General features: G+C 53.2%; 1 protein-coding gene across 1 annotated transcript; it reads left to right on the forward strand.

Moving 5' to 3' along the window:
* Positions 1-1,506: 1,506 nt before the first annotated feature.
* INKA2 (inka box actin regulator 2) lies at positions 1,507-14,859 on the forward strand. The gene is made up of 2 exons (XM_014481421.2): positions 1,507-1,733; positions 13,567-14,859. Exons 1-2 carry the CDS (start codon positions 1,698-1,700, stop codon positions 14,413-14,415), a joined length of 885 nt encoding a protein of 294 aa, XP_014336907.1. The 5' UTR covers positions 1,507-1,697; the 3' UTR covers positions 14,416-14,859.
* The last annotated feature ends 442 nt before the right edge of the window (positions 14,860-15,301 follow it).

Here is a 15,301-nt window from a genome sequence, read left to right on the forward strand (position 1 = left end):
CCAGCTTCATCCAAAGGGGGCACTCGGGGCTGGGTCGAGAACCCTAGATAAGGTCCACTGTAACTAAGAACCCGGGGTTAAGTGGAGGCCATCCCACTGGACTCCGCAGTCTTCACTTCTAAGGATGTTCCTGGCTAACCTCCCTCCTCTTTCTCTCTCACCTCTCCATAGTAAGCAGAAGTGGCGCTCTTGTTGGCAAGGATCGGAATGGCGGAAGCTTGTGCCTTCTCTCTTTGCTCCGTTTCTCGCGTCTTCACACGGTTGTCTCACTCGGAGACTCCTAAATTCTGCCGGGGGACACTTTCCGCGTTAATTACCTTGAAACAACACGTCTCTAATTGAGCTAATTATTCTCGTGCCCTGCAACACGCCCCTCTCCCCCCCAATAACACACACACACCCGGGCCAGGCCGGGTGGCACGGTGCCTGGGCACAGGGTAGAAACCGCAGCCCCAACACGCACGGAGCCTGGTGTTGGGAGTCCAGGGTTCCGCTGGGAGTAGCGCCCGGGTCTGCCTGCGGGCCCTTCTCCGATTCATCTGTGGCACCTCCACCGCCCAGGGAGTGGCTGGAGCTCTCACAGCTCCGGTGCATGGGCCGCGTCTGTTGAATAGAATCGTGGCATCTTTGAGTTTCCTCTCCCTTCTCCGACTTAACAGAGAGCTTCGCAAGTGGCCAGAGCAAGAAGTAGGATAACTGGGAGAGAGCAAGGCTTGCTCCTCCACCCCTGCCCATCCTATTGAAAGCAGCCCCTATCCCATGACCCTATTTTATGTTTTCATAAAGAATCATTACCTGAAATCGCAGTGCCTTTTTTTTTTTTTTTAAACCTGTTTGTCTTATTCCATTCCGTCCCGGCGCCCCATGTTTGTTCTTAAGGCTAGAGAGCTTGCGCGTCTTATTCAGTATCCGCACGCAGACCTCCAACCCTATCCGGAGTACTAAGTAGAGCCTACTTTGCTTCGTGTTAAATACGTAAATGGACCGAGCGGCCGCTCCTCCGCCCCCGGGTGAGGAGTGGAAGGGGAGGACCCTTCACTAGGAGGTCAGGTAGGCCCACTCTTCCCAAGTCCATTTTTTTGAACAGTTCAGAATTCAAAAGAGCTGCTGAGTGGCATTTGGGGTGGAGGGTCTTGCTTTTCTGATCAGAGTTTGGGAAACTGGATTGACACTGAGACACTCAGCTTCTTTCGAGACTGGTACCCAATGCCCATCCCTAAGACGGGGCGCTCTCTGTTGGGGGGAGGGTCACGTAATTTGTTGGGGGACGTTGGTACAGTCTGGCGTGACGATATCCCCCTCCGCTGCGCAGGCCAGGGCCAGGTAGGCGTCGCCTGTGCTAGCTTAGGCCCCCAGGAGCGGAGGTCTCCGCCTAGTGCACACACCCGCCCCAGGGTCCACCCACGGTCGCCCAGCCCGCGCCCCCTGTGCGCTCTCCTCATTGGCTGAAGGCGTCCCCCTAAGTTCTCATAGGCTGTCCCACTTTTCCCTCCGCCCCCAGCACGGACCGCGCGCAGCTAGCGGAGGGGAAGTGGCTCGAAGTCCAGACCTGGGAGCAGAGCCTCCGCTCAGCGCTGCGAGAGGCGCGGAGCTCAGGGTGTTCGGAGCGGGGGTTCAGTGGGACCAGTGATCCCACCCCGGACACTCTCGTGGAGCCTAGCCCGGCCAATGGGCGCATGAGGTAGAAGAACAGGGAAATGGACTGCTATTTACGCCGCCTCAAACAGGAGCTGGTAAGAGCGGAGCGGGCGCCGGGGTGCGGGAAGGCTGCTCCGCCCCGACTGTTACTTACCTGGCTGGGGCGGAGGAGGTCCTGAGAGGAGAGGAGGGGACGCGGCTAGCAGGCGGAGGACAGGACCTGTCCTGAGGGAAAAGGGCCGCGAGCAAACTTGTGTGAGAGGGAGGTAGTCAGGAACCAGTGAGAGGGACCGACTGAAGTGCGTCCTGAGATCCCGAGGGAGCAAAGAGGGCGCACCCGGGACGCGGATGCCCGGCTGCGGGAGCCGCACGGGGCCGCGGGGAGCAGGGAGGAGGGTGCGCGGCCCCAACCCTGTCCGGGGCAGGAGGTCGGCCGGGGACTGCTTGCTCGAGGGGAGCTGGCTCCGCCGCCCCCACCCCCGCCCCCCAGCCCTGGCGGCCGGGCTTGGCAGGGCTGGCGCGGCTGCGGGGGCAGGCCCGGCCGGCTGTCTGCCTGGGCTTGCCTGCCAGCGGGGAGGGGGCTGGCAGCTGGACCCGCGGGGGAGGGCCCGGCGCGGGAGGAGGGGCGCCGCCTGGCAGCTCGCGAGCGGGAGAGCGGAGGCCCAGCCAGATGTCAGGTCTGGGCCTGGGGAGTGCGGAGCGAGCGTGCAGAGGACTGGCTGCGGGGGCTGGGAGAAGTGGCACCGTCTGGGGGAGTGGAGAGCGGGGATGGAAATCGCGCAAGTGGGGAGAGGGGCGCCCCGCTGAAACTCCGTTGTGGGGCGGCACGTTGCTTCTCACCGACTTTCTATCCCACCCCCTCACACCTGCCACCTCTCTTGTTCTTTCCACCACCAGAATTCAGATAGATATTACAGACGTCCCCGCACCTGGGCCCCCACGCTCTCCCTGTCAAGCAGGCTCTCCGGGGGCTTTGCCTCCGTCTCTTTTTGTCCCTTTTAGTCCGTTTCTCTTGGAGTCGACCTTTTTTCGGTCTCTTTTCTCCCGTCCCTTTTCTTCTTACTCTTCAGAGCCAGGGTCATCCAGGCTCACGACAACAGACCTGGATCCAGAAAGTGTCAGCTCGTACTCTCCAGAGTCCAGGACAGCCTCTCCCACTCTCCACACTGAGGAGGGAGCTTGGCAGTTGTATCAGGGGCCAGCTTGGGTAGGAGGGGTCCCTTTTGATTCTTCATGGTCAGGTGGCCCAGGCACTCTGTCTGTCCCACTCCATTTCTCTGGGACTTCCTCCTGAAGCCCTTTTTGTGCTGACACTCGGATGGGAACTTTACCCAGAGGATTGCTTCTTAGATGAGGGACAGAAGAGTCTCCATCATGTCCCTTCTCATGTTCATTTTCTCATGCTTTCCATGTCAGTTTGGAATGGCTGGTCCCAGCCCACACATACACAGTTCTGACTTTTCCCATTCATTTGTCCAGTACCAGAGAGAAAGGTCAAGATCACCAAGAGGATGTCTGAAGTCCAAGACTCAAGTCAAGAAAAGAATCTAGCAGAATCCTCTCTTTTTTGCTTGGAATCTGGGACCACACCACCCACCTCAGGATCTGCCTTAATAGAGGGTTTGTGGGTGTTCCTGGCATGGGCTTGAATTTTAAAATCCCACTGATTTGCATTTTTTTACAGCACCCTAGGTGGGAGGTGGTGAGGGGAGGAAGACAGCCTGTGGATGCCAGGAGAATAAAAGAGGCAACAGGAATCTGAACAGAGCTGAGCTCCAGGTCTTGATTTGCACCCTCTCCTGCCAAGGACTTGAGCCCCAGTCTCCGGGAGGAGGAAGGGGAGAGGCTAAAGTCACCCAACTCCCCATTAGCTTTCATTTGGCCCTTTGTCTGAGCAGCTTCAGCCTTTGCCTCTCTTGGAGAGAAAGCCAAATGCCTGGCCTGGGGCCCAGAATGACACTCAGATGGGAGAGCTCTGCACCCTCCTCCACCCATGGTGTTCCGCCCCCTCCCCAGTGCCAGTTTGCCCAGAAAGGAGACCAAGTAGAGTGACAGGCAGAGCTATCAGAGTCTTGTTCACTCCCTGACGCCTCAGCCCAGGGCTTAGGTAACAAAGCCAAATTGCAGTTCCTCTGTTTTCCCAATGGGAGTGAAGGAGAAAATGAAGCTGTTAGCTCAGGCTCAGCCTTTTGGCTCCTCTAAGGATTTGGGGGTTTGAATTCAATGCAGCTGGGTCGTGGCTGGGTTAGGAAGGTCTGTGATGGCGCAGGAAAGGCTTATAGTTAGTATGTGTGATGAGCTTAAAGTGTGTGTTCATCTCAGACAGAATCTTCCCCTCCCATCCAGGAGGGACTGTGTGTTGCTTAGCTTTGCCTTAACTTAGTGTGTGCCCAAGAATGGCACTCACGTAATACTAGTCAAGTTCTACATTCATTTATGCCATTAAATCCCCTTTAAGAAACATATGTCCTGAAGACGCTGTGGCTTAAAGCTGCTGGAAAAGGAAACATGAAGAATAAATTGTGAAATTATCTTTGTCGAGGCTGTTCTGAGCTCCTCTCTTGCATCCTGGCCCTGCCCTTGGCCCAGAAGATCTAGACAAGAAGAGTCTGTTTCTGCAAAACTGAAGTAGCAGAATTTCCAAATTTTCTGAGGCAGAAAATTTGCATTGTAACAAGTGAGCACTGGAGGGAGGCTGAGGACTGGGGGATCCTGGCTTACTTAGGTTGATGTCCAGAGGACTAGCCCTTTCCCCCTGTTCGGAAGAGGATGGGGATCTGGTTTCAGGGCTGAAATGTAGCAGGAGAGTAGCAGCAGCTGACACACTTCTTCATTAGGATGAGAGGGTCAGGCTGTAACTATTCAGTAGGGAATATATCTCTCCCCACTCCAGCAGCCAAAGAGAGGCCCTGCCTGAACATGGGCCTTGAAACCAGCTGTTCCTTATACGCTGCTCCCTTGAGGGCATCCAACAAATGGGGTAGACACAGGCACACAGAGGAAGCAGATAAAAGATGCTCACAGGGTGTCGCTCATGAGTTCAGATCAGTGTAGAAGAGCAAATAGAGTGCATAATGGGCGAGTCAAGTATAGTCAGGCTGGGAAGACTTCCTGGAAGAGGAGGAGGAAGTTGATAAAGTCAGCTTCTGGAATGTCAGTCCTAGCCAAAGCATGGCGAAGCAGCAGGGAGACGACTCTCGGGCCAGAAAAGTCCTTCTAGGAAAACCTGTTCCTAGAAGACAGTTGTTTGGCCACTAGCGGCCACAAGTTTAGGAGGTTCTGGTACATGGAGGAGGACCAGAGCGTAAAGGCAGAATAAGGAGGAGATAAGAAGGTGATAGAGCAGATACATTTAGGAACAGCCTTCAGCCCTTGAGGCAAAAGAGCAAACTTCCTGAGGCAGAAAACAGTTTCTGCAAAGGATCTCATAGTGTGATCACCCTTGATGGTTAGATCTAGGGTGAGACGACTTTGGACTAGATTATGTGGGGTGGTGTGCTCAGTGGGAAGAGCGTGGAGCACAGGGTTTGGGGTCTCCAGGTCCAACTGAACTCAAATCCTGGCTCTGTGTGACCCTAGAAGATTACTTGACATCTCTGTGCCTTGGCTTTCTCATCTGTAAAATTTCTTTTATTTTAAAAAATACCTACTTTAGGGACTTCTCTGTGGTCCGGTGGTTAAAACTTTGTGCTTCCACTGCAGTGGGTATGCATTCAATCCCTGGTCAAGGAATTAAGATCCCAAGGAATTAAGATAAAATAATGATAAAAATAAAAACAGTATACCTACTGCATACAGCTACTGTGAAGATTATGTCAAGTGCCTCCCCAACTGTATGTCCCTAGCATATAACACAGTACCTGATGTGTTGTAGGCACTTGGTAAACTCACAGTGATGAACTAATCAGACTGGTGTGCATGTGTCTTTCATTCTCAGAACACACTTACTGAGTTCATACTATGTTTAAAGTACTTTGCCAGGCACTAGTAATGTGGCTACAAATATAAACAGACACTGATCTTGCCTTCTGAGAACTTAGAGTTTAATAGGAGTGATAATAATAACATATTCAGTTCAGTCACTCAGTCGTGTCCAACTCTTTGTGACCCCATGAATCCCAGCATGCCAGGCCTCTCTGTCCATCACCAACTCCTGGAGTTCACTCAAACTCATGTCCATCGAGTCAGTGATGCCATCCAGCCATCTCATCCTCTGTCGTCCCCTTCTCCTCCTGCCCCCAATCCCTCCCAGCATCAGAGTCTTTTCCAGTGAGTCAGATCTTCGCATGAGGTGGCCAAAGTACTGGAGTTTCAGTTTTAGCATCAGTCCTTCCAAAGAAATCCCAGGGCTGATCTCCTTCAGAATGGACTGGTTGGATCTCCTTGCAGTCCAAGGGACTCTCAAGAGTCTTCTCCAACACCACAGGTCAAAAGCATCAATTCTTCAGCGCTCAGCTTTCTTCACAGTCCAACTCTCATATCCATACATGACCACTGGAAAAACCATAGCCTTGACTAGACGGACCTTTGTTGGCAAAGTAATGTTTCTGCTTTTCAATATGCTATCTAGGTTGGTCATAACTTTTCTTCCAAGGAGTGAGCGTCTTTTAATTTCATGGCTGCAGTCACCATCTGCAGTGATTTTGGAGCCCCAAAAAATAAAGTCTGACACTGTTTCCACGGTTTCCCCATCTATTTCCCATGAAGTGATGGGACCAGATGCCATGATCTTCGTTTTCTGAATGTTGAGCTTTAAGCCAACTTTTTCACTCTCCACTTTCACTTTCTGCCATAAGGGTGGTGTCATCTGCATATATGAGGTTACTGTTAATATAATTATTAACTGTTAATATCGATTCACAATTTTTGATATAATATGCCAGATAGCTCATGTATTATGTCAGTTGCCAGAGCAACCCTGAGAAGTTGGAGTTCTGTTATTCCCATTCGATAAATGAGACATGGAGAGGTGAAGTGACTTGGCCACAGTATAGGGCTGATAGGTGGCAGAGCTAGGACTCAAACCCAGCCAGTCTGGCTGCAGATCTCACACTCAGAGCTAGCATATGCATGCAGATCTCTTGCACAGAAATAGAGGATACGTGCTTGATGAGAGGCATGCATTCAGTGCTCTGAGAGAGAGAGAGTCCCTCCAGCTAGTGGATCAGGGAAGGTTTCATGGAAGAGGTGACATTTGAATCAGACCTTGAGGGATAAATAGGGACAGGAACAGGAGAAAAAACAGCATTTCAGGCAGAGGAGGAAGTGATGTGACCAAAAGATGCAGAGATGGAAAGCATAGGGGTGTTTGAAGACTGTCTAAAGGGGAGGTTTGAAGACTCACATGAGTTTGGCTAGAAAATAGGGTATATGTAGAGAAATAAAGGCAACAGGGCTGAAAGAGCTGTTGAGAGCAGACTGTGGTAGTGGTGGTAGGGGTCGGGGGGTTGAATGCCGTGCTAAAGGGTCTGATCTTTTCCATATGTGTTACAGAGCAGCATGATTAGAGTAATTAGAGATGTACCTTGGGATCTAGGAGGTGGTAGGGGGTGGAAATGGCAGGAGAGGGAGGAAATTGAGGCAGGAAGATAAGTTAGAAGGTTACTACAAGACCACGCAGTAGAGTATGAAGACCCAAACCAGAAAGGAGAAAAGGAAGATAGCTTTTTGGGTTTCCTTGGATGCCCAAGGAACTGGGTTGATTGGCTGCAGTGGAGAGGGGCTAAAGCTGGACAGGGGAAAAGTGAGGCTGGGAGCTGAGCTCCCTACAGGGGCAAGACTGGCTCGTCTCTCAGTCTGTCTGCCTCTTGCCCAGGCACATGGCCCCCCAGTAGATTGTTCATTTGGAAAGTGGGCTCATGCATTTCACACCCGTCCCTCCTCCAGCTCTTGGCACAGTTTCTGCTTTACCTTCCTGTTGAGAGTTCCAGCCAAGAGCAGGGGGTTGTGAAGGTCCCTATTCACTGAGCTGCAGAATGGGCCACTTGGCAAAAGTGGGGCTTTTCCCGTTTCCGGCCCTGAACCCTCTTCTAGCTTCCAGAGGGGTTGAAAGGAACTGTGTGGGGATCTTGTGAGTAATGGGGGTGGGGGGAGCGAAGCAGGGCACACTGCCAGGTCTATGGGCAGAGCTGGAGCCTGTGTCAAAGGATTCTGGCTGAGCTGGGAGAGGGCGTGAGATGGATAGATGCCGGGCACAGCTGTGGGATCAGTCAGGGGCCTAGGAGAGGGCTTGGGAAGGTTGCCGAGGATGCTGGTGTCACATTTTCCCATCCTCACTCCTCCCACACCACAAAAGGCCCAGCAAGTGCCAAGGAGTGGGGGGAGCTGTCCATGGACAGCTGACACCACACTACCGCATTAAGCGCTCGGGGCTGGAGGGTCGGGATGGTGGGGTCTGGCCTCCCAGCAGCATCTTCCCCTTCAGCCCCAGGCAGGCAGTTCCTCTTTTCCCCTTTCAGATGAGTCAGTAAAGAGATGCCTTCCGTGAAAATGAACTGAATTGGGTCTTGGAGTCCCTCCAAGACTTCATGCTCTTCCTCCCTGTATGATGATAAAATTGCCCTCACATATCACACTGACAGTCCTGGTTTCTTCTCACAACAATCCCACGAGGCTGCAAACTCAGGGATTATGATGACATGGAAAGCTCAGGCCAGGCGTGGCATCCCAGTCCTCCCCCTAATCCACCTCGGAACCTCAATCTATGGATCAGTGTTTCCACTGGAGGTGGTCAAGATAATCAGGAGATACTCAGATGAAAAACTTAGTTTTAAATAGAGAAAGTGTTACCATCTATTTATGGAAAGTGATATACGTTTCATATAAATTTCCATATAAAAACATTTATTCACATGAACAGATTAAAGTATTAAATAGGAGCCTAGGTCATTTATAGATATGATGAAATCATGACGTAAAGTCTAGGGGATTGTGTTCGGGCAAACACTGAGGGAGAAAACAAACCTCCCAGATCCCAAGTTTCCTAATCCGTTAGGTGGGGGTAACACCACCTGCCTCGACAGCCTCCTAGTAATTGTGGTCACGGTCACGTAGAAGACAGAGCAAGTGCTGCACGCACGTGAGGGGTTATCATTTTACACTCAGACCAGAGCACAGAAGGTTGGTGAGTCCACGTCATGTTGAGTGGCCGAGTCAGTCAGCTGGAGCACCCAGGTCCCCACAGGACAGCATGGGGCTCCTTGCACACACCGGGGTTCCCTGCAGGCATCCACCTCTGACACAGGGAGGAAGCCAGGGCCAGTTTAGACTGCAGCGGGAGAGACTAAAGTTTGACAAGAAAGAAATTTTTAGAGGAAGTGCTGGGGACGGGAGATGGACTGTGGGGTGGTATGGACGCGAGGAGGCGGTGAGACCTTTCTCAGAAAGGATTCACACAGGATACACTTGTCATGGGTATTGTGCCGGGTGGGGGAGCAGGCTACCTCTGTACACGTGTGCATACATGTGTGTATAGGCATGTACGAGTGTGTGTGAGCTGGGGTGGAGAAAGAGAATAGTGATTGTTAGAGCCATTCCCACTCAAGCCATTCCCACCAATCAGAACTAATTAGACCCTCTTGCAACTTTTCCAGGGGTTCCCAGGGTGTCATAGTGGTAAAGAATCCGCCTGCCAATGCAGGAAATGCAAGAGACCCAGGTTTGATCCCTGGGTCAGAAAGATCCCCTGGAGGAGGAAATGGCACCTCACTCCAGTACTCTTGCCTGGAGAATCCCATGGACAGAGGAGCCTGGCGGGCTACAGTCCAAGGGGTCACAAAGAGTTGGGCACGACTGGGTCCACACATGCATGTGACTTCTTTGGCTGAGCCCTGGGGAAGTCGGGTGCGATTTGGCAACGGAAGGCCAGAGAGGAGCTCAGCACCTGCAGCCTGGAGATGGGGACTGACTGTTCATTTCTAGCTCAGGATTCTCTCAGACTCGGCCCCTTTCCTTTACAGCCACCCAGCACCGCTCTCTCTTGTCGCTCTTCGGCAAGAGACACCCTGGGATCTGATCATGTCCCACGCTCTGGGGAAGACAGCAGCCTGCCCTCTGGCTCTTTCTGCTTGGGTGACATCACTCCCCTGGGGCTGCAGGGAACGGCAGCTCACCTCCCAGTCAGGCCCCAGCGGATGCTCTGACCTCCCCAACACCCCCTGGCCTCCCTGTTTCCCAGACTCGGCCTTCTTTCTTCCATTCTCAGCCCCCTGACAGCTGCCTCTTGCCCTCCAGTGTCAGCGTTCCATGCCCAGCTGACTGAATCCGGCTGGACAGTGGGCAGGGGGGTGCTGAGGCTTCCTTTTCCTTCCCCTCTCCTTCCTCTGTGTGGGGCCAGGGTGGGAGAAGGGACCGGACAAGACGTTTCTCCCTGATTGGGCCAGTTAGATGGACAGAATTTTGTCCCTACTCTGTGTTAAGGTTCACTGAGGAAGAAATGGGCGGAAGTTCTTGGGAAGTCTTAAACTAAGAAAACAGCCACATACAAACACACATTACATCATGTCATCTGTTCAAAGCTGGGCCAGGAAGGAGCTCAGAAATTAAAAGACAGACTTTAAAGAGCCTTCCCAGATTACATGGCAGAGCTGGGATTTGAACCCTGTTCTGTCTGTCTCCAGTACCCAAGATCTTAACCAGAACACTATCATTTTCCATAGGGCTGTAACTTCAGCACTTATTTACTTAAATGGGGCCTCTTTTTAATGGGCAGCCCTGAGTTCATACATTACCCACACATTCATTGTCACTGGGAAAAAAGGTACAAAATGTCAGAGTTATTTCTTAAGGATTTTTCCATACTGGAAGAAATTAAATGGGGTCATTTCATTCCTCCCACCGCCTCTGATCTGGATTGTGTTCAGCCTTCTGGAAGGAAACCTGCGAGCTCCGACTCCGTGCCTCTTGGTGAAATTAAACCTTGAGAAGCGTCCCTGACTCTTTCTCCCTGGGTAGTGACTGATCGTCAGAGGACAGCAAGCAGTCCAGGAGGGGTGACTTCGGGGTACTCTGTGTCCATTTTATGGATATGTAGCAAGTGCAGCGGTGCTGGCTGGGTTCTGGGGTAACACACTGATGTGCAGACCTCAGTCTCTGCCCCCAAGAAGTAGATGCTCAATGAATGTTTCATGAACGACACACCACTTACATGCACAGAAGAGCTGGGGCAGTTCTGAGAGGGGTGAGCATTTTAAGTATCATGGAAGAGGTTCTGACGAGAGCTTGGGGTGTATATGGGAGCAGATTATGCTTCTGAGGGTTGGATGTCTGTGGTTTGGTGGCCAGAAGGCCGGCGAGGAGGCTCCTGCTGCACTGCAGAGAGTAGAAGGACAGATGTGCGGCATCCGGGGACAGAAGCCGGGGTGGAAAAGCCAAACTTGACCCCAAGGCTCCAGGTTGGGGTGAGTGTACAAGGGAGGGGACAAAAATAGAAGAGTCAGAGCAGAAGTTTGCCAGGAAGGGACCCTGAGGAGTTTGGTTCAGGGCTTAGAGTCTCCTGACTCTGCTCTGGGTCTTCCAGTTGTAGCCAAGCTGCCCCCAAAGGAAGGAGTCAGGAAGGTGGCAGCTGCAGGAGACAGAGCAAGGGGCTGCCTGCACATGCGGGCACACCACAGGCTGTGTCTCTAGCTACTGCTGCCACCACTCAGATGGAGCATGCTTGCCCAGCAGCCTGGCAGACCCCAGGCTGTCAGGCCTGACCACCACTTCTTGCTCTTTCTTGGGCAAGGTGCTGAGTGTGGGAAGTTCTTTACTCAGCCAAGGCCTCCTTGGCTTCAGGGACGGTCGGTCAGTCTTCCACTGTCCGTTAGCACTGCTGGCTCTGGAGAGCCTGGCCACCAGGGAAGCCTGGCCAGGGCCCCAAACCCCTACCAAAGCCAAAGTTGGCAGGAGCGGGTCTGACCCCAAAGCCCAAGAGGATCAGTGCTGCAGAGCCTCTGCACCCCCGCTCTGAGCCCCTCCAGCCCTGCACCCCATGGGCTGGGCCTTTTGCCTTAGGACAAGGCCAGGAGGTAAAATGATCCCTGTGGGTCTCCAGGGGGCTTAAGAAACAGATGGTCCCCTCACATGAGGTTTGCTGTTGTAACTTGAGCAGATCTGGAGAGGGAGCTGGCAGGACCAAGGCAGCTTGGGCCCCGGGGACGGGAACCTTGTGAATGTTATCAGACGCAACATCCCCTGCCCAGCCTCCAAACTGGGCCCTCACCCAAGTCAGTCTCTCAGCCCCTTCCAGCTGGCACCTGGGGCTCTGGCCTTAGACACCCACAACGGGGCTGGGGACCCTGTCCCCACTCTTGGCGAGGGCAGTGTAGCCAGTTGGGCCAAGAAGACAGGAAGAGCGCTGGAGCTAAGTCAGAGCAGCTGAGAGAGAACAGGTGTTTGGAAGGGCGAGAAGGGCCGGGCAGAGCTGAGCAGCATGCGTGCGTGCTCAGTTGCTCAGTTGTGTCTAGCCCTTTGTGACTCCATGTCCTGCAGCCCACCAGGCTCCTCTGTCCATGGAATCTTCCAGGCAAGAATTCTGGAGTGGGTTGCCATTCCTTCTCCAGGGGATCTTCCTGATCCAGGGATTGAACCCTTGTCTCCTGCATTAGCAGGTAGTTTCTTTACCACTGTGCCCCTTGGGAAGCCCCAGAGCTGGGCAGGGGTCTCAGCAAACAGAAGCTTCCTGGCTCCTTATCTCTCTCCTGACCAGCCAAATGTGAACAGCAGTAAAATGAAACCCCAGGCCTACTCTCTGAGCTCATCCTCTTCCCCTAACATTCCTCTCAACCCTCTTCCACTGCCTAGCCCTCCTGAGGTGGTGCTTGGTGGTTAGGACTCTAGCATTGGGAGTAAGATGTCCTGGGTTTGAATCCCAGCAACATGAGCTGGGTGACCTTGGGCAAGTTACCTCACACTGCATTGTGGTTAATGGATCTGTTAACATGAGAATTATAATACCAACTTCCTAGGGCTTATATAAAGATGAAACGAGATGGTGTGCACAAAATACTTAGCTCAAGTCCTGTTCACAGTAACTGCTCACAAACTGTTATTGTCATCGTCATCCTCATCTTGTGGAGGCTAAAGAGAAGCAGGCAGAGACACAGAGGACACAGATGGACACAGAAGTTTTTGTACCCTCAAACTGATCTCGGCCCCACCTCTTACTATCTATGTCATCTTGAGCAAGTTACTTATGTGCCTCAGTTTCCTCATCTGTAAAATAGAACAGTATTAGTCACTACTGGCTCAGACAGTAAAGCGTCTGCCTGCAATACGGGAGACCCAAGTTCGATCCCTGGGTTGGGAAGATCCCCTGGAGAAGGAAATGACAACCCACTCCAGTACTCTTGCTTGGAAAAATCCCATGGACAGAGGAGCCTGGTGGGCTACAGTCCATGGGGTCGCAAAGAGTCGGACACGACTGAACGATTTCACTTTCACATAGAGTGGGCTTCCCGGTGGCTCAGACAATAAAGAATCTGCCTGCAGTGCAGGAGACCTGGATTCAATCCCTGGGTTGGGAAGATTCCCCGGAGGAGGAAATGGCAACCCACTCCAGTATTCTTGCCCGGAGAATCACGTGGACAGAGGATCCTGGCAGACTACAGTCCGTGGGGTCGCAAAGAATCAGACATGACTGAGCGACGAATACTTTGACTTTTCATGGAGTAGTTGGAGAGATTAAATTTTGATTAATTTATACATATGCATATGTGTATACCTATATGTAGCTTAGGACAGTGCCTGTCTTAGCAAGTCAGCTGCCATCAATATTATTTCCTTAATCCAGCCTTATCTGTGTTAAAACTCCTCCTCTCCCAGTCCTGATCTGCACTATGTAGGCCATACAGAGGCGGGGTCAGCGGCAGGCTGGAGTGACCCTGGAGGTGTATGTTTGGGGAGCAACCCTTGCCCTGGCTCATGGGCCCTGTGCTCTCTCCCCTGCAGATGTCCATGAAGGAAGTGGGTGATGGCTTGCAGGATCAGATGAACTGTATGATGGGGGCGCTGCAAGAACTGAAGCTCCTGCAGGTACAGACGGCCCTGGAGCAGCTGGAGATCTCTGGAGGGGGTCCTGCCCCAGGTTCTCCCGAAAGCCCCCGGACACAGCTCGAGCCCCCTCAGTGGGAGGGCAGCAGAGGTCCTGTCAGACCTGGGGCCTGCTCCCCCTCCAACCAAGCTTCTCTTGGCAGCACCGGCAGCGGCAAGTTTCCATCGCATAGGAGTGTGTGTGGGAGGGAGCTGGCCACCCCGCCCAGGACACCGCTGCCAGAGCCCCAGCCCTCTGCCCAGCAGGGGCCAGAGCTGGCAGAACCTGATGACTGGACCTCCACGTTGATGTCCCGGGGCCGGAATCGACAGCCTCTGGTGTTAGGCGACAACGTTTTTGCAGACTTGGTGGGCAACTGGCTGGACTTGCCAGAACTGGAGAAGGGTGGCGAGAAGGGTGAGACAGGGGAGGCGGGAGAGCCCAAAGGAGGGAGGGGCCAGCCTCGGGAGCTGGGCCGCAGGTTCGCCCTGACAGCAAACATCTTCAGAAAGTTCTTACGTAGCGTGAGGCCGGACCGCGACCGGCTGCTGAAGGAGAAACCAGGCTGGGTGACACCCACGGCCTCTGAGCCCCGAGCTGGACGCTCCCAGAAGGTCAAGAAGCGGAGCCACTCCAAGGGCTCTGGACATTGCCCCTTCCCAGGTGCCTCGGAGCCCAGAAGAGGAGAGAATGCTTCCACCGGCTGCCCCAAGGCCCTGGAATCCTCGCCCTCTGGCTTTGATATTAACACAGCTGTTTGGGTCTGAATCCTAGAGACAGAAATATGACTGAACCCAAAAGGGCCAGGTCCCAGTGCTGGGCCCCTGGGAAAGAGGCCAGGCGGGGTCCCTTCCCGCAAGAAAGGACGAAGAAGAAGCAAAAGGGTCTGGAGCTGGGTTGACAGGCCTGTAGTTGGGAGAGGCCATAGCAGGCGCTGGCTGGCAGGGGAGGGCAGAGCTCCTAGACAGAGAGAGAGGAGAGAGAGAGAGAGAGAGAGAGAGAGAGAGAGAGAGAGTGTGTGTGTGTGTGTGTGTGTGTTGCAACCGGGCTGGAGGTAACAGCAGGGGAGGGCCTGAGGGAGGAGACCAGGAAATCCATCTGACATTCCTTCACTGCCCCCAAAGACCTCACTTGAACATTCTGCATGGATCTGGCACTGGGGCCTCAGGTTCCCCAGAGATGCCGCCAATAAAGACCTTGTTTCTCGTGTCCCCAGGCTTGTGTGCTTCCTTGGCAAAGCACTGCTCCAGGCACAGGTATTGAAGCCCAGCCCTGCTGGGAGTGGGAGCAGAGTGGCAAATTCCCACCCCACCGCCTTCTGTTGCCTTTGAGATTTCACCCCATCTCCAGACCCTGGGCCACAGCTGAATAAGGAGTGTGAGTATAAGGAGTGCATGGGGAAGCCCACGCCTTTCCACAAGCACAGGAAAGAAAGCCAGTATTTGTATGGCACGCTAAATGTTTGGAATCCTTTTCATATCTATGATCTCCCTTGTAAATGGGCAAGAAAGGCAGGTAATATTCCCAATTTCCAGATGAGGAAGCAAGCCTGGATATGCTATCCCATCCAAGGATGGGCTGCAGGCAGTGGCTGACTAAAGAGCAGATGCTGGGCTCCAGAACCCCACATACTCCTTCCGAAACACCCTGTTC

The sequence above is a fragment of the Bos mutus genome, chromosome 3 (assembly GCF_027580195.1).
Source record: "Bos mutus isolate GX-2022 chromosome 3, NWIPB_WYAK_1.1, whole genome shotgun sequence".
Classification (NCBI taxonomy): Eukaryota; Metazoa; Chordata; class Mammalia; order Artiodactyla; family Bovidae; genus Bos; species Bos mutus.

Excerpts from the sequence above, each read along its gene's own strand:
- INKA2 (XM_014481421.2), top strand. The coding sequence starts at position 1,698 with ATGGACTGCTATTTACGCCGCCTCAAACAGGAGCTG. Across the intron at positions 1,734-13,566 it reads GCCGCCTCAAACAGGAGCTG|ATGTCCATGAAGGAAGTGGG; the intron begins GTAAGAGCGGAG and ends TCTCCCCTGCAG.